General features: G+C 44.1%; 1 protein-coding gene across 3 annotated transcripts; it reads left to right on the top strand.

Annotated features, from left to right (window-relative positions):
* The first annotated feature begins 752 nt into the window (after nucleotides 1-752).
* LOC119164281 (uncharacterized) lies at nucleotides 753-25866 on the top strand. 3 transcript variants are annotated; one of them, XM_075871320.1, is made up of 10 exons: nucleotides 758-1023; nucleotides 1105-1157; nucleotides 2342-2525; nucleotides 8794-9072; nucleotides 11329-11500; nucleotides 11901-12107; nucleotides 13336-13646; nucleotides 18235-18435; nucleotides 21265-21454; nucleotides 23701-25866. In XM_075871320.1, the coding sequence occupies exons 3-10, from the start codon at nucleotides 2465-2467 to the stop codon at nucleotides 23951-23953; spliced, it is 1674 nt and encodes a 557-aa protein (XP_075727435.1). In that variant the 5' UTR covers nucleotides 758-1023; nucleotides 1105-1157; nucleotides 2342-2464; the 3' UTR covers nucleotides 23954-25866. The 3 variants fall into 3 exon arrangements, with proteins under 3 accessions (XP_075727436.1, XP_075727437.1, XP_075727435.1); XM_075871321.1 differs by lacking the exon at nucleotides 18235-18435 and having other exon boundaries at nucleotides 753-1023; XM_075871322.1 differs by lacking the exon at nucleotides 21265-21454 and having other exon boundaries at nucleotides 757-1023; nucleotides 23701-23836.
* Nucleotides 25867-26617: the final 751 nt, after the last annotated feature.

Below are 26617 nucleotides of genomic sequence, written 5' to 3'. Positions count from 1 at the left end.
GTGTCTCATAATCATATGGTGGTTTTCGGCCGTTAAACCTCACAAATCAATCAATCAATCAATCAATCAATCAATCAATCAATCAATCAATCAATCAATCAATCAATCAATCAATCAATCAATCAATCAATCCTGATACAGGGGGAAGTTCAGGCTGGGAACCTGGACTTCCCCTTGTATATTGTGTGCATTAGATTACGCATATATGAAACGGACTGTGAACGCTGGAAACAGTATGATGCACATTTACCTGCTATAAATGAATTTACCGTCATAAGCTGTACGAGACAGAGCGCTGGCAAAGACTGAAGTTTGAAAGCCAGGCAACGTTCACAAGTAATAGGAAGAATTTTGTTAAAGTCGATTGTCGGAGTAACAAAAACATGGGAAACGCAGCTGAAGGTGGCAGAGAAATAAGTGTTCTAATAAAGCGAGGCATAATTTGTTAGGACGAGACGACATCATTTGGCGCATGCCACAAACGACTGGAGAAGGAGAAGAAAAAAATTTATTTCAACAGAGTGTTGCGATTCTTGCCCTCGCGTCTCTTCATCCAAGCAAGGTCGACTTCGGGTTGGGCAAGACAACTTCCGGCGACTAACCAGCACTCGGTGACGGGCTCCGCCGTGTCTTATCTACACCAGTACCGAACACGCATGTGTTAAACAAAAAAATACTTGCAGGGGATTGAGGGGGATGCCTGCGCCCCGAAAAAATGTGACTGCATCGGAATCGGAAGTTGACATTGCACAAGCGAAGAAGGCTGTCGTCGGCGCCACGAGTCTCGAGAAGGCGACGAGTACGGAGTGTTTCGCGCAACGCATTGAGACGTGTGCAACACCGGGCACCATCGTCGCATGCCAAGCCGGCGGGTCCTTCAGCGGCAACCCGTCGACTCCCCTTACGTGACCCAAGAGCAGGTGTGGCAGCTCGGGCTAGTTGGTATGGCATGACGATAGTTATAGCGCGAAAACAAAACAACACAGAGACAAGAAGGACACGGAAGACACGAGCACTGTCCTGGTCCGTATGAAACTTCTTATTGTAATTAATTTTTTTTGCTACCGCGTTTTTAATAACCCACATTTTTCAATATTGTTTTAGAGTGTACTGCGTCGCACGAGAAGTCGAGATTCGAGAGCAGCATCTTTTTTTTGGTAATGTTTCTTCTTGTTTTTCTGTTCTTTCTCTTCATATACACTCATTTTGTTAACAATTCGCGTTGTGTATGTTTGTACTTGTAATATTCTTTTAGAGCATGGTTAGTTCTGTTGTTCTTTTTTTCATGACGTGAATTTCTGTTTTTATATGTCCACTCAGTTCATTTTTACTATCTTTCGCTCATGTTCTTACCTTACTTAAATGCTTGTTTGTGTTTATTCAAATGTCCGTGTCTGCTCGATGAGTCAGTAGATCAGACTCGATCACCACTGTACGGCCGAACCCACATGGGCCGACCGACCTACACAAATTTGAAATTTACCACGTCGAGGATTTTCAGGCATCGCATGTTCAAACGTAAAGTGGAAACCGTGCAAGTCTGCAGCACGCTGCTCTTAGATCGGCGGGGCCTCATTTGAAGTGTGTGACCGCACGTAACGGATGCAATTCGGGGAGATAGGGAATTGAAGTTTTTGCTTTTAAAGTAGCCTGGGATAGGTGCCAGATTTTATCGAGAAACAACATTCTGGAAATAGATACAGCTGGAGTACTGGTACAACTGCCGATTGTCAATGTAACTTCAAAGGAATCACGCTTATTAGATATAGCGACCCCAGAATACCTCAATACTTCTTTATGGGCCCGTGAGTGTCGTAATATCAAAGTTGGTCTATTGTATCTTGTTTGACGAGCAACTATCACCTCTGGCTTCTCATTCGCTATTTATTAGCACTCTTCAGCTGTCGAAATTGGCGGATCCCTCCACTATGGCGTCTGTCATAATCATATGGTGGTTTTGGGACGTTAAACCCCACATATCAATCAATCAATCAATCAATCACTCAATCAATCAATCAATCAATCAATCAATCTCTTCAGCTGGCGAAAGCCGCTTGGCTTTTGTACATGAAATGCTACCTCATAGCTTCCTTCCGCACTGCTTATCTCTATTGGTCATGCCTGCACCCTCTGAACTGGTATGTTTTGTTATGATTTATCACACTTGATATTGCTATCACAAAGTAAAGACAGGCCTCAATATAACACTACCTACCGTTGTGCAATAAGCACTTCACGAAAGAATTCTTCACGTAATCCCATCCATACAGATCAAGCTCAGACGCCGCGCCATGCGATATTTGCTTTTTTTTCCTTGTTCTCATATCGCACGCGTTTGCAGAATTCAAGAACCGAACACTCCGAGATAACGGAACGGTTCGATAAAGCCATTCTTGGCACTACAAGAGGCGATAAGTTCGCACTCGCAAACCTCGTCTGAGGAGCCGCTGGTACAGAAGTGACGATGAGCTATCCCGGCGACAGATCGGAGAATAGATTTCGGATGGAGCAAGTGCCTCCGGCATGTAAGTATATTTTGTTTGTGTCTTTGAAGTAATGGAATATACGGAGGGTAAATGCAAATTAGACCCATGTGGTCACATAGTTTGTTGGTTGGTTGGCCTTTAGAAGCCTGGCGCAAACCACCAAGGGGGATCAGCCATGAAATGAACAGTAAACTATCCTAAGAATAATATTGTTTTACCAGCTGAATACGTTCAGATAGGCATGTTTAAAAAAAACAAACTTGTAAAACATGGATTAAAAACCTAATAAATAAACGAAAGGAAGAAGAAAACGCAACAAGCTAATAGTTTTGAAAATTAAGTGAATTTATGCTAAGCTGTGCAAGTTAGAAAATCTTGGGTGGTCGAAGTGATTCTGTACTATTTATTACGGCGTAACTCGAATAACAACGTGGTTTTGGCACGTAAAATCTAGTAAGTTAAGAGAGAGATATATAGAGAGAAAAGGAAGGCCAGGAGATCAACCAGATATTGACATCCGGTTTTCTACCCAGCATGGGGGGGGGATAGGGGCAAGAGAGAAGGGGTAGATAAAGAGAGGAAAAAAAATGCACGTGCACTCATGAAAAACCGAGAAAACACAGAAAAAGGGCGTTCTGGCTACAACCGTTCAGAAAGGCCGGTCAATCGAAAGAAGTGCAGAAGCGCTTTGAGGGCCTTCTTCTGTGAAGTTGCATCTTGTCGATGTTGTACAATTATTTCCTCCGACAGAAGTTGATTATCTAATTTGCTGAGTTCCTTGCGAAGGCATAGTCGTTGTATACTATACTCAAGGCAGTCACAAAGAATATGTTGGATATAATAAATTATTATTACTATTAATATTATCAATAATACTTTATTAGTTACCATGCGATTAGATAAAAAGGAAGTCAGGTGTTGTCGCTTCACCTAGTTCCATTCTACCATATCCATTGTTCTCTTACCGCATCCACCAAGACTAATCATCGAAACAAAATACGTCTACACAAGACAGACTATCAGGGGGAAATGAAGGCTTCAAGATATGATTGTTGTTGAACGACGGCTGTCCGTGGTGTCCACGTTTCACCTGGTCATGCTCTTGTATTTCTCGTGCACGCTTAGTATACGCGTAAAAAATTGTTTATTCTTGCAGAACCTTGATTTAGACTAGTTCGTACTGGATCATGACTTACGACACTTTTGGCGCAAATTAAACGAAGACACATGGCACAATAAACAAAACAGTTGTCATCTTTTATTAAATATTATTTAAGAATAGCAATATGATTTCATAGCAGCTACAAACCAAGACATGAACTCTTCTCATATCACAATTTTTGTTAACAAAAAACTTCACGACGAGTTGCGGAGAAAACGCACCTCTTTATCTTGAAGGGATAGTGAAGCCGTGCTGACGAAGGCATCACACCTTTGCTTTATGTCATAGGCCTCAGTTACTTCTCTTGATCTTTTATTTTTTTCTGGTTATAAGCTTACCATAAGTGAAATTGGGTTAGCATATACACACCCTGCCCTGAGTTTCCGTCAGGCCACCGAAACCATTTTTACATTCAGAGGGTGTTATCTGGCCCCATCGTTGAAGCACTGCCTGCTTCGGCCTATCTATTACTTTCCGTAACTCAGCAGGATATAAGGTACGCAACTGCCAAGCCATCCATGCTTGGTAGATTTAGTCGCATACTTTGCGGAACACAACTTCGTCTTTCTGCTCCTCGTGGCGCACACCACGGAGAGTTGTTTGCACGATGCTGCCATTGCAATATAGACACCATAACGGTATACCACCTTTTTGAGATTTTGCGATGTAGCATGACTAAAAGGAAAGTGTCGCACCAGCATTGTTTATTCTTTGCATTTTTCTCTGGGCATTGTCTTTGCGAATGTCGTAGGTTTCAAGACAGCCTCACAAGCACTTGAAATCAAATCTGAGGGGCTTTTAAGCTTTCCTTATCAAGCTGAGCTGTGCTTCGACGCTGGCTGTCACTTTATGAACGTACTATTTTCGAAAAGCGCTTTTTATGTTCTCAATCACAATGATCGTTTTTATAATTTTCGAATGAACAGTTTACCTAGGTAATATGAAATCTTTACTACGGGATTTTATGCTCTAAAAAGGTGCGCTCCGGGAGTGAACAAAACTTTCACTTCTATAAATTGTAATGTAGCTTCGTGCGGCAGCTCGGATGTGAATCTTAGCCCTTCTGCTTCTTGAGAAATCAGAAGAGCTAACTTTTCTTGAAGAACAACAAATAAAGCCTTCTCTGCAACTGCGCCAAGTGCCCGAGTACTTGAATTTGTCACAACCATTAAATCATCATTTTAATTGTATACCTTGACTACGGGACCATCACAAAAGCTGATGATAACCCGCTTTTCGATAAGACATAAGAACACATAACCTTCATATCTGTTCTATTAAGGAACCGATGCAAATCCCTGCTTGTTGCGCATGAAACTTGCGGTCATAGCCGACAGTTGTTGAAGTTGGGTAAAATTTTATGAGTGATGAAAGCCTGAAGTTGATAATGTGTTTATGGTCCTGAAAGCGCTGCTTCACAGGTTTTCAAAAGAAGCTTTGTAACCACCTGCTTAAAACTACTCCTTAAAAAACTGCGCGTTCATCAAGTGAAAGTCAGCGTCGCAGCGCAGCCAGATAAGGGAAGTTGAAGACTCTTCAGATTTCATTTCAAGTGTTTGTGAGACCAACTTGAAGCACATAACACGCACAAAGACGATGGCCAGAAAAAACAGAAAAAAGGAAAGAAAAAATGAAGCCGGGGCAGGTGGTGTCTTATATTAGGCTATATCACACAATCTCAGAGAGACAGAATCCCGTCATGGGATCTGTGTCGCTGTGTCAGCGCCATGTTTATTCTCTGCCGAGTGCGCCATGGTGAGTACAAAGCAGACGATATGTTCGACAAAGCGAGAGAGTGTGTTTACGGAGTACACGTCGGCAGTTGTGTACCTTATGACATTAAGGTGGAAAGAATGATCTACAAACCAAACTGAGCAGCGTCTCAATGATATGGCCATGCAACACCGAAAAAACAAAAAACACAAAAAAGTATGGCTCATAAGGTTTCACATATCATGAAAGTAAAATGTGCGATTAGACGGACCGTTGTGGCAGCTGGAGCACTTCATGGTGAAGGCGTAATGAGAAGTTGTGTAAAACCAGAAGAGCGTTGCTGATTGAACGCAGAACTTAAAATAAGATTGAAATTCTGTGGCATGTTAAAAAGTTATGAAACACCACGACCGAACTATAGGTAAACGAAACACGCGTCAGGTTGGTCCTTTAGCTCGGCCATGATTTTTCGTGTGGCGTGCGCAAGCGGGCCAAGCGGTGTTACAAACAGGTGAGGCAGGTGGGCGTCGTAGACCTATTTTTTCTATATATGGGTGACATGAGTGGAGCGATGCTTCAATAAAGACGATTGAGCTGAGACACCACTTCATGGTGTGCTCAAGTCGCCACGCCTCCTATTGGAAACACGCCAAATAAGACGGACTGGTAGAAATGAATTGTGGCCGGAGCTAATCGCGGAGGCCATGGTCCTGATGTGTTAGTTCATTTTATCACTCCGATAGGGCAACAGCATCCCGCCGACAGGGACTTTTTTGAGAGGAAAATGCGACACATGAAACGCGTGCTTGTAAAGCTTTCAGATTTTGCAACACTGGCGCAGTAGCCCGGCATCTGTTCTTCCATACCGAGAGGTGCTGTGTTCGACTTCCGTGGACGTAACTTGTTTTTTCTTTTGCCATCTGATCGTGCGAAATTTTAGGTGTTATTTCCGTGACAGAAATATGTCACCAAAGCCTTGCGGCACTCCAGAATAAAGCACATTAGCGGTAATATCGTTTTCACAGCGTGATGACAATGCATTTCAAGTTGTGTGGGTGCTAGCCAAGTTCACTCAAGCCGAGTTTATAGGCAGAGCAAAACAAAAGACCGAAAAGTAACAGAGGCGTATTAAATAAACAAAAAAAGAGAAGCGTGCACAGACCATGACCTTTCGATTTCTTCAAGATAAACAAGATTAGACTTCTCAGCAACACGATGTGGTTCCTCGTTAAGAAAAACTGTGAATTCCACGTTCGTGTGTTTTTTCTTAGCTACGAAATCTTCTTTCCACTGCTGAGCAAAATTTGTTGGAAGTTGACGCCCATACGTGTTGTACTTTTGTGCTTTGTGTCTTTGTTCAATCGCGCCAAAAGTTTCTTCAGTTGTGCGTATGCGCCCACGTTTCGATCGGTGACCGAGCTTAAATCAGTCTTCGATCGATAGGCTGACAAATAAATACTTTTTAATAAGCGCATACCTTTTGATTATTTGTTTTACGGCAACTGAGAACAGATTCTTCAATAAAAATGTACAGTGATCACGAGAAGATCAAATGCAACGACCTCTCTCAGCATCATGTAGTAATGGCTGCGTACTCTAGCTCAGGATACGCCCTCTAGCTTTAGCGCACACGCCTATTGGTCATGTTGGGTCTTGTAAAAATAGACATCCCGCAATAAATTAAAGATAGGTGCTACGGCAACAGGTGATGGTGATTAGCTTCCCAATAATCAAGTCAAATCAAATGAAATTTGTTTCAGCACACGTACAATTGATGTTGAGGGCGCTGAACAAAAATCATATCAAGGCCTAATGACCCCATTTTTCAGGCCGCAGAAACAATCAACAAACAAAGCAGTTAAACAGTACAAAATACACTGAATAAGATGTGTACACTTACAACTGCGATCCCACATGACTATGCATATTCACAAGTTAAACTGGTAATACATGCCGCACAAAAATCTGAGGCACTGGCAAAAAAGAAAGGCGCCACCACAGTGGATCATTGGTTAGGATGTTCGGCTACTGACATGAAAGTCGCTGGTTCAATCTTGACTACGGCTATAGCATTTGATGGAGGTGAATGCAAGACGCGCGTGTTTTGTGCGATATCAGTGCACATAAAAAAAAACATCATGTGATCAAAAATTCTGAAGCCATCCACAGCGGTGTCTTTCATAATCATATCGTAGTTTTTGGGAAGTAAACGCCGTTTATTGTTATCAAGATAATTATTAAAAAAACAATGTTACGTTACTTACAAGAGCACTGTGTGACGTTATATTCAAAACATTTTACGAGGCAGCATACACAAAGCTAGATAAATTGTATACCTCTCTACTCTGCCACTTATGAAATCACTTATTCTTTTAGGTAATAATAAACCTGACTCATTTACCAGCCAGGGAAGGCGTGAGTCCAACTTTAAAGTCATGTACGAACGTTACGAAAAACTTATATTACCTTTGACAGGCCTAACTCTCATGCCTGACCTACATGCTACTTTGCCCCGGAAAGATAGCGCATGGGCATGTAGATCATGCTCGAAACCTGAACCAGTTCGTAAGCGCGAGACCGAAACCACGTCCGTGACGTTTCTTCCATTACGTAATCTCGGCATACATCGCGGCCGAATTCTTGTCTACCGGAGACCACCGTTATCGTTCGTGAACTTGACATTGAGAAAACACCAAGATACGTGATGCAAAGTCAACCGCTCTCTGATACAACGCGTACCGCACTAGAGAAACTTCACATTCTGTGATCAGGTACTGAAATCACACACTCAGCTGTGCCATCTTTACTGTTCTAGTATCAGACACTTCTAAAGTAGCGTGGACTTATCTGTCGCAATAAAGCCGCATTTGAATCACGCAGACAAAAGGTTTGCACACGCCCAACTTGCTGAAATGTCTGCTGGTACAGAAGTGGCGATCAGTTGTTGCGCAGGCGCAGAAAGGATACTGAGTGGAGCTGGTGTCTCTATAGCCTAGGCATATTGGCTGTTTTTTTCTGCAATGTTTCTCAACCGCTGCCTAGAAAATGAATCATCTGACTAAATCTGCTCCCTTTCTTTAAAGTTTATACCATGAGGTGCAATTATCGTAACTTTAGGTACGTATTCTTGGCAATAACAGAACATGCGTTCTTTTCCTCCACCCACTCAAGTTTTTTTCTCCAAAGTGAATATCAAGACGCGTTGAAGAGGGCGTCTACCAATGATTCGTTGCATTGATCCCTCAATAATTGTTATTTAAATATCATAATATGTCCCTCCTTGTTATAAAAGAGAGTGCGCTGTGGTGCCTGAATGAACGTGTTGTTTGTATGTACTTATTTGCCTGTCTGCTCAGTAGCGAAGTTTTTAATGCAGCCACTTGCACGAGAGCGCCTATGGAAGTATAAATGTTGCCCACTACGTCCATGTAGCGAATGGCCATGCGTACGCACCACCACCGGGCTACGGAGACACACCTTCAACCATCCTCAACACCCCGTCGACTCCTGGATTCACAACGGCGGCCCCTATTCAAGGAGGCGACTGGTGGACGCAGACCAAGCTGTGGTACAGGCAGCAGTATAAAAAGGCTGACCCTGTGCTTCCAGCGGTGCCGGCTTCACTAGGCCTAGCTGCGACTGCAGCGTCCCTGGCGGGCAATCTGACTGGTGCTGGAATGGTGATGATCCCTTTTGCCTTCGTATGGATAGGTAAGGCGTTTGGTTGAAGCATGTTCGTGTTTCTTCCACTTCCAGTTACACCCTGAGCCAACTCACTAGGTCTGCCACCAATAAATAGCTTGAACGGGACGTCACCTAACATATCTAAATTTAACATGGTGGTTTATATGACGTCAATGCAGTGTAATTGCGCAGTGAGTAACTTGCTGAAGTGTGATAACGACGTCATTGACCCGTCGCGCTTGATAAATAGGCAGTATGCGATGTATTAAAGCTGCAGCGCGATTTTGCAATGTTCGCGTCCCACCATATTTGTGCTCCAACCTGGCATATTTATAGACATCATTTCGGCCCATATATGGCGGGGCACACCTGTCGATAACTTACGCATCTTAGTGCTTTTCATTGCAACCCCAAGTACTATTTCGCTGTTTGTTTAAATTCCACACATAATATAAAATAAATGTTACTTGTAGTCACGATGTTGTGGCGGCTGGCAGCGACATGGCGTCAGATATTTGCTGCAATTTGTCAAGAAGTTGAAGTGTGCAACTGGGAACTCGCGAGACGAACGTGAGGTTGTATGGAAAGTCACGTAGATGAAATTCGCTAGACGTGGATGACGTCACATGAATAAGCAATGTATATTAGATCCACTGCCTATGCAAGTTCTCCATGGGAACTTAAGAAACAGCTGTTGGTGGTTGCAACAATTATATCTATGGTGTAACCTACCATGAAGCAAAGTTTCAGATACGAAGCATCTTTATGACTAGCCTGTGTAACGCTCTCCGTCCGTGTCTCCGTGCCACTGCGCTGCACCGTGTTCACTCTAACGCAGTTGTTGAAACGACGCAAAGTAGGTAAAGTTGCAACTGCGCGTTGACGTCACTCTGTCCCTCACCCGCCGCAGCAGCTGGCTCCTCCCGACACACCTAGGTGTTGCTCCTCCACCCGCTCACCACACACTTCCCTCTTGCTTCACGCTCTCCACCGCTCGCGATGCTCGACCGCACGTCGAGTGGTAACACTTTTGGCTCATTTGTCTGTGATGGAACTTACACAAAACCTAACCCGCCTCTCATGTCTTTGCGTTTCGAAAAAAAAAACATTTACTCGAGCAAAGGCTACACCGAGTTTCTCTTTGAACCACTCTTCCAGCAGCCGCGTCGACACCAGTTTCAGCCGGGTCAGCGGAGTATGCACCACTGCTGTCTCGCATTCCATCATGGCTTCCTTTGGAGAGATGGTCCATAACTTTTTTTGATATATCACGCTCTATATACGTCCTATTACACACACCTAAAGCTTACGCCAACGATTCTCTCGCCCGAAGGTCGATGGTTCGATCCCGGCCACGGCTGCCGCATTTTGATGGAGGCAAAATGCTATAGGCCCATGTAGTGTGCGATTTCAGTCCATGTTAGAGAACACCACATGGTCTAAATTTCTGGAGTCCTCCACTATGGCGTCTCTCATAATCGTATAGTGTTTTACGATGAATCATACAGTGGTTTCAGGATGGTAAACCCCAAGAAATATTATTAATAATAATATTACTATATATTAACGATATTAAAAGTATTAGTTATATTATTTTTATTGTTATTAAATTCTAATAAAGTAGTATTATTATCAATATTATAATATCAAAGACTTTGGGAGGCTGCGTGGCAACGCAAGTATTGAAAAGTCGTGTCAGCAGAAAAGCAACCCTTTAGCTTCAGTAGAGCGACCACCGTCTTGTAGCTTGTGAACCATGGAGTTTGAGGCATGGGAACAAGTTGATTTACGAGGCGAGCGCACTGCACACGCACTTCAGACAATGCATCGGCGAAGCAACGGGTTATTTCGGTGGAGTTAACGCTGGAGGACCTGAAGGAAGACGGGCGGTCAAACATGAACAAAGAAAATTAATACATTGCTATGAAGGGTAGCTGAACCTTAGATTTCTTCATTGTTTCACTGGCTCAAGATTCACTTACCATTTTAATAAAACCAAATGTGCAACTTAGTGCCCCTGTTTGGGTGTTTTCCTTCTGCGATAGGTTGAGGCGAATACTTCTGCTTCGACGGCACGTGCTTCTGGATTAAGGCATTTGTCGTGTGGAGGCTCATCTCGGGCAGCTAGTTCAGCAGCAGCAGCTGCATGCTTTAGCACTGTATATCATTTTTGGCCCCTCTCTAAAACGTTACAGGTCCCTTTCATGCAAGATTGATCAATAAGCTTATAACGCTCGCTGCACGAGACAGAGACAAACATAATGTGCGATGATGTGTTTGCAGGATGGAGCGCCATCTTTTGGCTTCCGGTGTTCGGAGTTCTCACAGTCTTTAGCGCGGGCGTGCTCGAGTCATGCTGCGAACTGCTGGAAGAGCGCCACGAGGAGTACCGCCGGTTCCACTGGTACACGCAGTACTCGGACATCGCGAACAGAGCCGTGGGACCAGGGCTATCGTAAGGTTCTACTTGACGACAAATCTCTCTTACATAATGAATTGAAGCCTGTCATGTCCTTTACTACTTACTTTTGGTTCCAAAAAAAGCAGGCACTCCTCATATCTTGCCTAAGATCAAGATAATTTTAGGCATGCAGATCTATTTCTTAGAGCATTGGGAGTACCAGACACTCCGGATGTCTCTTCTAGGACGAAGAGTCCTACAGGCACCCTGAATCTTTTGCCTACGACCAAGAGAATGCTGGATACCTGAGTGCCTCGCCTAGGACCAATAAAGTCCTAGGCATACAGGATGTTCTATCTAGGAACGAAAGAGTTCTGGGCACTTATGATGCTTACTCTAGGAGCAAGCCGACTATCGCCTATTACTGCGCCCTTATATATCGCTCTTTGTGCAGGAAGGTTGTGGGTGCCCTGCGATTGCTCTGCGTCGTGGGACTTTGGACTGTGCTCATTGTGATCGTGTCGGCCACTATGGTTGACTTCGTGGCCCTCATCCTACCAGTGCCAGTACCAAGGGGACACTTATACTGCGGATTCGTTGTTGGCTGTGGAGTGCTGTTCGTCCTCTCCAGTGGTACCACGGCAACCTACTGCCGATACTGGTGAGTCCGAAGGCGGAAACAGCCTCTTATTTTGTTAAGGAGGAAGAGAGCTTTAGGGCTACTTTTTTGTTGGACCCAACTTAATTGAACATAAGCACCCGATGATGCCAATGAAGGTACAGGGGATGTTATTAGCAGCCTTGTAGCAGTATTGTAGCAATTATAGTTTATATGCGATGAACTTGAAGGGGAGGATAGAGTAACTTTCCACCCTTAAGCATCGTACCTGTGACTTTCGTATAATGGGCCTGACGCTCTACCAGTTGAACTATGGACAAGGGTGTTCTCCCGCCATTTTATCTGGTATTGCTCTGCACGCCAACGTGGCAGCGTTACTCAGCGCTGCTCATATCTCTAAAGGCGACTGTGAAACTCTTTCGTTGACAAGTGGAGTCACTTAGCATGTGACCTCTGGCGGATATGGAAGCAGACTAAAACGCTAGTCTTGCAGATTTGCTTTCAGCCAGCCAGAAGGTGAGTTCTAATTCTCTTTAAATTCTTGTCATCAATATTGCAATACATTTGAAGCACTACAAATGAAGTTCAATGTACCTTCCTTGGCTTGACTGTTTGTTGGTTTTCATGTAAGTTGTTCCTGTTTCGCTGCGTTGTAGCGACAAAACTCTGTTGTGGTCTGGTGTAACCACAATGTTTCAAGTTTCTTGGAACGTATAACTACCTCTAGTGCTTGTCAGTCAAACTGTCGATGAAAGTCAGCCATAGTTGTCAAGGCGAAAGTGATAATGGCCTAATGAAACACTGAATTTGGCCAGCTGCGTCAGTAGGAACAGATAGAAAGATCGCACAATGCAAAAAAAATGCTAAAGGCACGCATAACAGTTACCTGTGTCGCACACGCGTAAATCAACTAACATGCTGTGAAGGGAAAGAATAAGTGGTTGACAGCAACGAAAATGTGAACGAAGCAAATTGAATCTATTTCTAAAATGGGTGAATATGATTTAAATTTATTGAAAGTAGCCCAGAATAACCCAGTGTTGCTGAATATTCAGAAATTAAGTGTAACTTTAAGTATTTGCTAATAATTTATGATGGCATTGAGACAGTACCGCTGTCAAAATAGCGCAGACGTGATGAATTTCGCCGTCAAGTCTTCCAGTCATGCAAAAAAAGAATTTTTGTGCAGCAAATGGCGTCTCTGAACTATATGCTAACCTTTCTAATAGCTTTACAAACTGAATGTGTGCGTTGGCAAATTTGGACGCAGGTGCGGCGTGCTAAACACGCCGGTGGCTGTGGTGCTCATGATTCTGTTGCTCACTGGCATCGCGGGCAACAAGAAGATGGCTGCAGGAACCGGCGAGGCAATGTTTACCATAAAGCTGTTCGACCTCGGCTCTCTCATCGGGGACGTCTCTGGCCTGTCCAAGGGCGTCAAGGACGTTACCAGCGCCCTATACTTTGTCAGTCTCGGGATTTTGGCCTTCAATTTCGCCGGCGTGTGCGAATTCACAAACATTCGACGTGACATGAAGGCACCGCCTTCTTTCACCAAGGCTGCTGCCTTCGGAGTTGCTGGTAAGTGAGTGCGCGTGACGGCCACATGATTTGCTGAGAATAGCTCATAGCATGGTTGATGAATTTGTTAAATTTAATGTTAGAGCTAAAGCGCTTAGGAGACAGATTTAGTTGCGTGTCAGCAGCAGGCGTATGGCCGCAGCCTCCCTTTGCGAATGGCTGGCAGACTGCGTCCGTATGGCTGTTGCGGACGCGCAAGTAAATCTGTCTAGTGTCTCATCCTCGCGGCGATTGGTGACCGTTGTACTGGCATGGGGCCAGCTGTGGCCCTTCCCCCTCAAGCACGAGGAGAAGTAAGCGTTATAAGCGTTAGAACGTGGATGGCGTCTGCACGATGCGAAAAGCGCGAAAGTACAAACGCATGCGAGTGAAGGCAGCTTAGCTCTGCGTCTCGTTGTGGTTCGCGGTAAAAATTGAAAAAGTTCACAGAATATCCATGGAGTAAATGCTGATGAGTGGGGTGAAGCGACCATCCATGATTCTGTCTGTCTGTCTGTCTGTCTGTCTGTCTGTCTGTCTGTCTGTCTGTCTATCCATCCGTACGTCTGTCTGTCGGTCTATCCATCCGTACGTCTGTCTGTCGGTCTATCCATCCGTACGTCTGTCTGTCGGTCTATCCATCCGTACGTCTGTCTGTCGGTCTATCCATCCGTACGTCTGTCTGTCGGTCTATCCATCCGTACGTCTGTCTGTCGGTCTATCCATCCGTACGTCTGTCTGTCAGTCTGTCCATCCGTACGTCTGTCCGTCCACTCCTACCCAATACAGTACGCATTGAACGGGTGGACAAAAGGAAGGACACTTCGTCCCACACATTATTATTCACTCCTTGGATATACTGTGACTTTCTTTCACCCATACTGTTTCAATCGTCAGCTATACAAAAACCCCTAGTGCCATTTAGTAATACTATTCCGAAGGACATATACGCACACTGCCATCTAGTACGATGGAGGCGGAAATGTTGTAGGCCCGTGTACTCAGATTTTGGCACACGTTAAAGAACCCCAGGTCGTCGAAATTTCCGGAGCCCTCCACTACGGCGTCTCTCATAATCATATGGTGGTTTTGGGACGTTAAACCCCACAAATCAATCAACTGCCATCTAGTAATTCTTAAAACTAACGAGAAGTGGCCTTAGAGTTTCGTAAAATTTACTAGATGGGACTCTGGAGCTGCGATCGTTCGGAGACCATGGGAATTTCGGGTATCGCATAAATTTGCCTAGTGTTCGTGCTGGAGGGTGGCGAACAGCACTTGTGGCTCGCATTTGAAATGGTGAGCGCATTCAAAATGGTGATCCTAAAAGTTAAAGGTGATGAAGCGTAACTACTGCACATTTGGCGATTGTTGTTCGGTGACAAAGCCGCTTCGAGCCACGCGAAGCCAGAAGGAACGTAAAGTACGAAGACTAGGGAAATCCATGTGCTACCCATAATGCCCATGCTCGCTGAAGCGCCATGCGTGGGAGCTCCCATAGACACTAGCGCCAGAGTTCTCTCCAGTCTATATTCAGAAAACAACATACAACTTCGAGAGATCGATCCACACGCTAAGGATCTTCGCCCATAACAAAGATTGGTTCCAAATCTGCATGTTACACCGCAAATGTCGTCGAAAGACGACAGTCTTGTGTCTGGAAAGAGCGAACGAAACGTTTATTTGATGTTCTGTGCAAGAAAATTGGTGAATGATATTCTGCAGGTGCCGCGTTAGAATGCCTCGAGCGTGTAGCGGAGGCGAACGAGCGCATCGAGGCACGTTAGATACAAGTGTCATCTGGCAGTTATCTTCGAAAACAAAGGCGTGCAGCCCGCGGAGAAAGATGCGCACCAGTCTCTGAGGTGATCAGGTGTAGAATGCAAAGCGACGGGCACGTGCCGCCACCGTGACGTCGTAGCAAATCGTTGGAAACACCTGTTTTAGCATCGCCTTGCACTGTCAGCGCAGCACGATTAAACGCTACACTCCTTAGAATCACTTGTGTGTGCTCCTTCTAGCATAAAAGCAGGCATAGAAAACATCAAAGCGTTGTTGTGGCGCCTCAGATATGCGCAATAATTGCTTTTTAATTGACAATCACACAACTATAAGCGCAAAACCTTCAGCAATACTGGTGGACGCTGCGGATGGGGTTGGCCGTTTGGTGCGTTTGAGGTATCGTTAGGGCGGACAAACAGACAAATGTATAGACAGACAGGCCAAAATTTAGGCCCGTGTGCTCAGATTTGGGTGCACGTTAAAGAAACCCAGGTGGTCTAAATTTCCGGAGCCCTTTACTACGGCGTCTCTCATAATCATATAGTGGTTTTGGGACGTTAAACCTCACATATCAATCAAGAAAGGCCAAAATTTTTCTGTCGAAGGTTCTCGAAAAAGACAATCGTCTTTAAAAACGAAAGCACGTATACATAGGCTGTGTGTGCCTTTCATTCCACTGAGACTGTGAAAAAATTGGCGGCGTGTCTACGTGCTTCGTTGGCAAAGGTCATCGAAAGACGACCGTCATTTGCCTTGAGAGAGAGAGAGAATAAAACGCGTATTTGATGTTATGCGCGAGCAAACCGGCAGATAGGCACTGCGTAATCGATGGAAGCCATCTAGTGGTAATTTGAGGAAACAAAGTTTATCTAGAACGCAAAGTCACTGGTAGTTGGCAGCACCATGTAGTTTTGGTGAATCATATAATAAACCCCCCCTTTTTTTTTGGTCATAGCGTCGCATTGTCAGCGCCACGTAATAAGCACGGCGGTCTTTATAATTACGTATCAATCCATTTTAGAAATATAGCTACACACTGCCTAATGGCCCCGTACAGACGTTGCGCCAACATATGCGTAATAATATTTTTCTCATTTGCAATACCAGTATGAGTGTTAATTAACGTGAAAACCACAATAAAAGTAGCTGGTCACTTAGGGAGGCGTTAAACCTTCATCATTCTTCCGAATTGAGTGACAGAAAAATGACAGACACACGGGTACACGGATAGACCGAAATGTCTGCGTTGTAGTATCCCAAGGAAGACTATTATCTTTAGAAATTGAAGGACTGCTTGTAAGTTCCAATCTGTATTCGCCGAAAGCCTCAGGCCATTCAACTTATTGTTCGATGTCTTCACGTTCTGAGCTCTTGCGTTCCCTCAAGAATTTTCAGAGTAGATGGGAAGCCTAGCATGCCATAGTTCAGCTTAGTGTTGAAGTATGTACGAAGCTCGGCTGCTGAATTGAAGGCCCAGGATTCGATCCAGTGGGATGAAGGCCTAATGCTAGAGGCCCTTCTACTGTGCGTTGTCAGTTCACATTGAACAAGAGGTGTTCGAAACACCCTCAGCCCAGCATGTTGGCTTGAATGCTAATCAAATCATGGTTTTCGCAAGAAAATGCCAGGAATTACAATCACCAATCTCATAAACCCCCAAAATGCTCGCTGGCTGTATTCCGTGCCAAACGGTTGTGTCCCCGCGATCTCCGACGACAGCGCAGCTCTGGCCGATCGGCTCGCGCCCCACCATCTCCTGACGTCGCGAAGCTCTCGCTGAGTGGTACCCCATACTCGGACTCCTTCGACCGCGTCCCCATCTTTATCCGTCTTATCTTTACTTCTCACTGTATCCTTTTTTAATTCCTCCTTATCTCCTTCCCTCGTGAGCCACTGTTGAGGTGTCGCAGTCTGATGCAGACAGTTACGGAGCCCACTTTTATCCTCTTTTCTCTCATTTAAGAATCACTTCCCCAAGATTGCGCATCTATTGCTTCTCAGACATGCAGGTGGTATTCTTGGTGCTCTGTGGATTTGATGTCAGCTCCAAGAGTTTCAGCCCGATGCCCATGGGAACTAAAATCGGCTGGCTGGCTGCACACTTTCTTAAGAGATATTTCAAGCAACTGGTGCTCGCTGCTACACGTGTTTCCGAATACGCAAAATATTTAGAAGCAATGGAAACAGGCGTAACATCTCTGAAAGGCTGCAAATGACCTAATATCATTTTCTTTAACAACGCTGTCAAGCGAAGAATTGATTATGCTACAACTATGTCGGGCAGTTTTTGGATACCTATTAAAGGGAAGCAAACTTTTTTCGCAGTTGAAACAGGATAATTAAAGGTTGATAGCTTTTTCCTAGGCATCTGTCAAGGAAAGCCAAGTATGCATTTAAAGAGGCACTATAAACTGTGTTAAATCTGAGGAAACTCAGTTCGTACGTTTATTGTCCATTGCATTCATGGCGGTAGCTGCTTTTGGGGTATATGAAACCAAGTTTAGGCTTAAGGTCACGCCCCTCGCCCTACCTGTTCCTGGTTTTCTATCGTTTGTTGATGCGTTCCTTTCTTACTCAGCCCATTGGATAGGACAGCCATTTTTTATATACCCGTAGTCCTTCTTTTTCTCCACCACCTTTTTTCTCAATTTTCGCTTCTTCTCTCTTTTCAACCTAGCCTTCGTGTTTGAGAGAAAGGAAGGAAAGTATTCGGATCCATGCAACCCATGAAAGTAGTTGCTGTTGTGAAGACACTAGTAGAAATGTCGACTGTAGCCACAAGCGATGTTCTACGTTTTCTCTAAACTGCGAGATGCACTTCCTGCAGGGAGCACGCTGGCTTTATTCATCGTTGGCGTAACTGCCTATGCGGTCCTTTACCCGTTCAACGGAAACGTCGTGCTGATCTTCAACACACGAAACGTCCGGATCGCTGCCCACTTCTTCACTGTGACGTGCATGGGGCAGGTGTCGAACCTCAGCGACCTCATACTGGGAGAATACGACCGCGTAGAGGATTACGGAAAACGTGAGTGTCTTGCTGCTGTTCCTTGAATCTCAATGATTTTTGCCAGTAGTCTGTTGGATCATATCGTTGTGAAAGCAAAACCCTTTGATGACCCAAGAAGCGCAAAAGCTGACCATTGACGTCAGCGTCGCGTCATTGGCGTCAATGTATCGAAAGATAGCTTTTACCGCGGGCTCCTTGGCTTTCACGTTAAGTTTTGATGGTGAAATAAACATATTCAAATTAAAAAAAACACAGAAATGATCATGAAAGTCACGTGATCATAAATGACGTCATGATGACACCATCTGCAGCGCTACCACGGCGCCACACAGCGCCCACATGTGTGTCGGCATGGTCACGTAAAAAAAGTGTGACGCCACACGATGACGTCTTCCCTTGGTGAAAAGTGGGTCCAACTTTGAGCCCGTAAAGCGTCGTACAATATTCACTAGAGAAAACTGGGACACTGCCATCGCTCAGGTGCCATGGGAATAATGGGTACTAGTGCATCAATTTGCCCAGTCACGTTTGTGGCTTCAAAAACAATTTGGCTTGCTTTATGGTTTTGTTCTTGCCTGGGTTTCAAAGAAAAGAGTAGCTCATCGTGAACGTTCTCGGGTAATTCGAATTTTCGAGCCCAAGTGAGTCATGGTGGTCATGTGGGACTGCTGAATATTTTCTAAAGTTAGTGTTGAGGCAAAGCGGTGCAAAATTGCTCGAAACCACAAGGAGTCGAGAAAGCACAAATTAGGCAAATCCATGTATACCCATTATTCGCAGCTCCCATATACACTAGTGCAAAGTTTCCTCTAGTGCACTATGAGTCTGTATATCAGAGACAGTTCAACACTATGCCAAGTGTGGAGTCCTTCGTGGGTGAAGGAGTGGGCTCCGAACTAGCAACAGAGTAGAGAAAAAAAAACATGGCTGTACCTTCGGTCTTAGGAGTCAGCATAGTATGAAAATAAAACGCGTCTCCACAAAAGTATTTGAACGTTCATCGTGAATATACAAGATCTTTAACGATGTTGATTGATCATATACCGCACTAATTGACAACGATGGGCCTCCGTAGACGCCAATAGTGGTAGATCTCCACCCCGACGACTAACGCTCTTAATCAAGATGTAACCATGCTGGTAGCTCTAGCTGTTAGCATGTACCTGGAAACCGCATATTGTGAGCCCTACCCAAGGGGGGCTTCAACAAGCACATGAAAAAAGTCGCAGTATTGCCGCAAGGACGAATGATAGAGTGAAATAGCTACAAATTGGAATGTCGTGCTAGTAATGGCAAGCAGCTCAAAACTTTCATCGGGCTGCTCAATCATAAAGGACACTCTAAATGAACAGACAGGCCGAGCACGTATACTAAGCATTGTCACAGCTGGACTCTTAAAGCATGCTACTCAGTTATTTTTTCTTTGTGTTTGTGCAGCCCACTCCTTTATCAAACGCGGCCGCTGGAGCAAGCTCAGTGACCTACGTGCTTTTTGTAACTTCAACAGAAATTTCGTGAATAAAGCACTAGATTAACAATCCACCTTCAACACGCCGAAGGACACGCGTACGGGCGACCACGGCTGGTAGAGCAAAACACATGTGGTATATATAGGCAGGAAGCACGTGCGCAAGCATTGCCGCGAGAGGGCTGACGACCTTCAAAGAATGCCCTACGCACTCTCTACGTCATCTTGCTTGTGATAACGAGGACACCCTGGAAAGTCACAGAGGTGTGTGCGCCGCCAAAGGGTAAGTGGTGAATATGAAGAGCTCGCCGTTAGCGCGCTCTGGAACGTGCTCTTTGTGGCTGAGTCATGAGTCATTTATCACCATGCGCTGTGGAGCAAGGGGTCGTGTGTTCGATTGCCGGCGATGAAGCGTTCTCTAAATTTTTAAGTCATCTATTAGTAAACACTTAGTAAAGTCATATATGGGACTGAAATACATGCGTGAACTCATGATGGACACTGGCATAAAACATTTTTTGTTCAAAGAGGACGGAGAAGAGAGGGTTGCCACTTTCTTGTCACTTTCTTGTCGTCTTGGTCTTTTGTATAAGACTGCAGGTTGTGTTTAAACAATATTTATTTCAAATTATGCAAGCCCCATGCCTGAATATATCCTAATACGATTGCAACTGGTACTTATAGCCTCTCAGGGTGTTTTATTCTGCACAGTCAGGAAGTATCTGAAACCTTAGGCCATTTGTATGCATTAAAACGTGATGTGCTTCTTTATAAGACCCACAGAATCGGTCATTAGTTGCCATCGAACGTTGTCTAAGGTTGTAACGTCACAGTGGTGTCGTGACCAGCCTTGTTATTACGTGTAAGCAATTATATATAAGAGAACATCTCATTTCATGCACGGAATCAACCATAAATGTTTTAGGGTACAACAACAGGACAGGAAACACTTTGTTTCGCACTGTTGTTGAACCTGCAGCCGCATTTTGGTGAACGAGTCTGGCTTCTTGGGATAACAAGTAAGCACGCTACAGTCAACAGCACAGCTTGATGCCGAAGTTGAAAGGCACGGCTTCAGAATGTTTGCGTTCCCGTGAAAGGCTAATCTCTGTTTACTTCCTTCAAGCCTCTACTCCCACCTCTTGCTGAGGTAGAGCAGCACCTACACATTTGTTCTGGTCAAACTGTCTAGCTTTTTCCCCCCTTGCCTTTTACTCAATTGTGAAGATGGTCAGTCGTGATCATCACATACTTTGTCCCAATGAAATGTTGGATAGAATATCACACAACTACAGTGAAATTCATCAAGCACTTAAAAGAGGGTGAAACTAGGTTGTGAATTCTTAAATTTTTAGAATGGTGCGCATGTCTTCGTGCAGGCGTGGCCTGGAGGCGTGCCCGAATATCGGCTCCGCTAGCCTTGTGCGCCGGTGGAATTGCCCTGGCCCTGCCATACGAAGGACCCTTGATGGGACTCGTTGGGTCCCTTGCGCTCTGCCCTGTGGCGTTCCTGCTGCCCCCCGTGTTCTACTACAAGCTGTGCCAGGGATCGGAGCAGTGGCCAGAGAAGTCAGTCACCACGGCTGTACATTCTACTTTGACCTCTTCCTATTTTAACGTCAATGCTATGATGCCTGATCAAACGTGGTACGCCATCGTCGGCATCGGTGGCGGGCGCACGAGTGACGCAAAAGTTGATGACGCATTTTTGACGTCATATGACGTGTTACTACGTTACGACGTCGTTACACGACATCGCATCTTGGTAAACGTTTGGCGAAACCAAAGGCAATGCGAATCGACGGAAGTTGCAGGGAGCTTCGAGTCTAGGAGGCGAAAAAGAAGCCATGTTCTAGGCGAAAGGACCTCAAGAAGAGGGGGGAAGGGAGTGGAGTAGGTACGATCGACTGAAAAAGGGCAAAATGTATCTTTCATGTTAAAGTAGCCTTTGCCACTCCCAAAGAGACTTAGTGGCTTCTTGAAGTAGTCATTCGCACACATCTTATCTTTAGGCTTCCTTGAACATGACGATGTGGCTGCGAAAGGAGGGCATAGAGTAAAAGAAAAGGTGTGCTTGATGTATACATAACTAGGACGGTTTCTTTCGGAGAAACCTTCACAGCTTGTCCGAATATGCCCTCACTAAAGGTGGCGCATTCCGTCACTTTTTTTTCGATAAATAAAGAAAATAACCATGTAAACAGGGAATTAAAAATCACAGGGTCGCTTATGTGATCGTCTGAGACGTTTCAGAGAAAAACGGCATTTTTTTTTGTTCTGAGTCAATGTATTTACTTCTAAACCCTCTTTTCCAAAACAATTCTACTGCTAATGTCCTTGAGCGTTGCCTTTAGGTCGGAGGCATTGCAAGCTTTGCGTGCTTAACCAATTTCTTTTTTTTTTCGTACACCCTCCATGATGGGCCTATCTTAAGCCAATCGGCGATGTCACGTATTACAATATGTTCTAACGCCATAGCGATGACAAGGTGCTGTCATTATGATGCCACAAATGTTGAAGATCTGTAGCGTCCCGTTGGCGGGATCCAGTGACGACATCACATGGTAATGTGATAATAATATCTGAAGTTATAAGGCCTAAAAGCACGATATTACTATGAGAGACGCCGTAAATGAGGGCTCTGGAAATCTCGATCATCTGGTGTTCATTAGCGAGCACTAACGCGGCACAGTACATGAGTCTCTACTATTTTGCCTCAATCAAAATGCGACCGCCATAGCTGGGATGGAGCTAGTGACCTTCGGCTCAGCAGCCGAGCATCCCAGCCACTGTTCCACCGAGCAGGACCATGAAAATGTAATGCATTATGCATAGCATTATGCTAATGTTACGTGGTCGATGCCGCCGATGGTCACCTTCTGTATTTCATAGGTCAACGACGGCTTTTAAATGCGAAGCATTTCTTAGCAAACATCAGTGACTCTGAGCGTATCTATCTATCTATCTATCTATCTATCTATCTATCTATCTATCTATCTATCTATCTATCTATCTATCTATCTATCTATCTATCTATCTATCTATCTATCTATCTATCTATCTATCTATCTATCTATCTATCTATCTATCTATCTATCTATCTATCTATCTATCTATCTATCTATCTATCTATCTATCTATCTATCTATCTATCTATCTATCTATCTATCTATCTATCTATCTATCTATCTATCTGTCTGTCTGTCTGTCTGTCTGTCTGTCTGTCTGTCTGTCTGTCTGTCTGTCTGTCTGTCTGTCTGTCTGTCTGTCTGTCTGTCTGTCTGTCTGTCTGTCTGTCTGTCTGTCTGTCTGTCTGTCTTTGAAATCTATCTATCTATCTATCTATCTATCTTTGAAATCTATCTATCTATCTATCTATCTTTGAAATCTATCTATCTATCTATCTATCTATCTTTGAAATCTATCTATCTGTCTGTCTGTCTGTCTGTCTGTCTGTCTGTCTGTCTGTCTGTCTGTCTGTCTGTCTGTCTGTCTGTCTGTCTGTCTGTCTGTCTGTCTGTCTGTCTGTCTGTCTGTCTATCTGTCTATCTTTGAAATCTATCTATCTATCTATCTATCTTTGAAATCTATCTATCTATCTATCTTTGAAATCTATCTATCTATCTATCTTTGAAATCTATCTATCTATCTATCTTTGAAATCTATCTATCTATCTATCTTTGAAATCTATCTATCTATCTATCTTTGAAATCTATCTATCTATCTATCTTTGAAATCTATCTATCTATCTATCTTTGAAATCTATCTATGAAAGCGAATTCACGTACTGATAGCGAACTTCATCTTTATCGCAGGCCCCTGAGCACGAGAATGAAGATCTGCCTCGCATTAGCCATTCTGTGCGGCCTTTTCGTGTGCATCGGTGGAACGGTCGCGTCGATCATTCAGCTGGTGAACGAGTACGGTGCGGATGAACAGTCCTGCTTCCGGGGCTTCTGCTACGACCAAAAGTTCACACTGACGCCGGCGTCACTTTCTCTTCTCGATATATTCACCAGCGGCGGGAACGTAGACCCCAATTGGGGTAAATGCAGCACGAAATACTGAACTACATTGTAAATAAATTATTGACGATTACGTACTGCGCACAGAAGCACTTGTTCAGGTAGCCTGACTGCTAAAGAGTGATTAGAGCAGTGCAGTCAACAAAAATTTCGAAGCTCCTATAGAAAGACTAGAAGACTAGAAGGTTTTATTTTAGCAATAACGACATTTAAAGAAGTTATTTCTCAAGAGCCGGGGCATTATTATTCTTTGTATCCCAAAGTCATTCGATCCTTGATAAAGACTTTGAGCCGTCGCAGCTCAAGTGTGGCAGGCGTGACGTCACGACACGTGATTCACTGCACTGCGGCATCACCTTGGTGGTTACTACATGAGCCAGTGAAGGCTCACGTAACGTCTGATTCACCCAGAAGTCAAGATGGGCAGAGTTTCCTACATATAGACCAGAGGGGACTCGGATGCTAATGTCTGTGAGAGCTGCAACGGGCAGCATTGCAGCGGGTATGAGAATGATGGTACACGGACTTGCTTAGTGTTCGTTTTTGCGGCAAAATTTGGCTTCTTGAAGCCCGAATTCGCTTTGCCGCAAGACGAAGGTGAAAATGTTCCGCAGTTACACTTCACTACTTTGACCTCTTTAGGTTCACCAATTCTAATCGGCTCGTGAAGTCCACAACTGTTCATTTTTTAAAACGAAACGAAATCACTAAAAAAACCACAAATGCGTTCCAGACTCCAAGTGCGATGACCTGGTAAATGCGTATACTACCCATCATTCCCACGGTGGCTGAACAAACGCAGTGTCAGGGCTCCCTCGGGTCAACTTTAGGAAACACTGGGTTCTGTGTTGGGCCCTTTACTATTCCTTATTTATATTAACGATTTACCCGATGTTGTAACTTCTTCGATTCACCTTTTCGCCGATGACTGCTTTTTTTACCGAGAAATTTCATCTAACTCTGACGCTAGTTCTTTGCAAAGTGACATTAATAATATTGCCAGCTGGTGTAGAACTTGGCACATGAACCTCAATACTAACACATGTAAAGTTTTGCGTATCTCACGAACTACCGGACCCCCTGCTAACTACATCTTAAATGACGTTGATCTAGAGTCTGTAACTTCGTATAAATACTTGGGGATTCACATAACATCTGACTTGAACTGGAAACATCATATTACCTATGTTATTAACAATAGCAACCGTATGCTAGGGTACCTACGACGCAACTTTAGCCGTGCTCCTCAAGCCGGGAAACTAATTATGTATAAAACACTAGTTCATCCAAAACTTGAATATGCATGCTCCATTTGGGATCCTTTTCAACTGAACTTGATTCACTCGCTTGAAATGGTACAGAATAACGCAGCACGCTTCATTCTATCTAACTACCATCGCACTAGCAGTGTTACGTCAATGAAACACAGCCTTTCACTACAGTCACTTGAATCACGTCGCAAAGCATCTCGTCTCATACTTTTTCACAAGATATTCAATCATCCACTTTTGAAAACGCAGTTCATTACCACTCCTGCCTATTACTCAGCTCGTTTAGATCATCAACATAAGGTACACGTCATTAGCTGCCGCACTAACACTTTTCATCATTCCTTCGTCCAACGCACATCCAAAGACTGGAACCACCTTCCCTCGGACATGGTTTCCATGTCAAATCATGACTTGTTTTCTTCCACAATACAGCAGTACTTACGTGATGACGCGTGAAGTGTATATTGTACATTTATATTATTGTATTCTGTTTCCCCTATGTTTCTGATGGTACTTACACATACATCCAGTGTATTGCCTAACATTCAATTTACATGTCTTGTAATCTTTATTATTTTGATGTCACTATGTGTCTCTTGTTCATAGTTTATTATTTTCTTGTACCCCACTCCCCTCTGTAAAGCTATGTGCGATTGAGGGTAAAATAAATGAAATGAAATACCTATTTGTTGAGCTGGAGTTCTGCACGAGTCTGCAATGATGAAGTACATATACCAGAGCCTGCCAATTCTTTTACAAGGTGAGTAATGGGTTTCTATATTTATTATTAAGTTGATTTGGTATTATTATGTTTCAATCAGGAAAACCTGGTAATTACCAGGTTCGCCGATTTCATCATTTTTTACATCGAATGTTACAAGGCGTGTACCATGGCATTGGACGTTTATAGGAAAGAGCGAACATGTTGACCAGTAAGTATTCACCCGATCCCTCGCAGCTTATACCAGTTACGGTATACTGAAAGTCAGTTGAGAAGTTGTACAGCGAATAACGCCCTTGTTCAGTCATATAGAGGCAACGAAGCACAATAAAATGTCTAGGGTATTACGTCCCGAAATCATCACATGATTACGAGAGACGCCGCAGAGGAGGGCTCGGGAAATTTCGATAATCTGTTGTTGTTTAACGTGCACCGACGTCACACAATAAACGGGCTTCTACCATTTCGATTGCATGAAACTGCAATCGCCATGGCCGGGATCAAACCCATGAACTTTGGGTCAGCAGCCGAGAATCTTAGCCGCTGTTCTGCTGAGGCGAACGGAGGTAATAAAGCAAGCCTGCACACGAGATAAAAGTTAGAACTAAGGAAAAACGGACGCTCTGTCGAAAACTTCAAGGTCAGAACTGGCACACAAATAGGTCAACCTTTTTTGAAGCAAAAATCGGGGTCTTAGGGTAACTACGCTTTGCTG

This window comes from Rhipicephalus microplus, chromosome 8 (genome assembly GCF_043290135.1).
Source record: "Rhipicephalus microplus isolate Deutch F79 chromosome 8, USDA_Rmic, whole genome shotgun sequence".
Lineage (NCBI taxonomy): Eukaryota > Metazoa > Arthropoda > Arachnida > Ixodida > Ixodidae > Rhipicephalus > Rhipicephalus microplus.
This window is presented reverse-complemented; position numbering and strand designations above follow the sequence as displayed.

Bases quoted from the DNA above. Each gene is read 5' to 3' on its own strand.
- LOC119164281 (XM_075871320.1), top strand. From the start codon at position 2,465: ATGAGCTATCCCGGCGACAGATCGGAGAATAGATTTCGGATGGAGCAA. The intron at 13,647-18,234 runs GTAAGTGAGTGC...CACTTCCTGCAG, and splicing joins TGCTGCCTTCGGAGTTGCTG to GGAGCACGCTGGCTTTATTC. The intron at 18,436-21,264 runs GTGAGTGTCTTG...GTCTTCGTGCAG, and splicing joins CGTAGAGGATTACGGAAAAC to GCGTGGCCTGGAGGCGTGCC.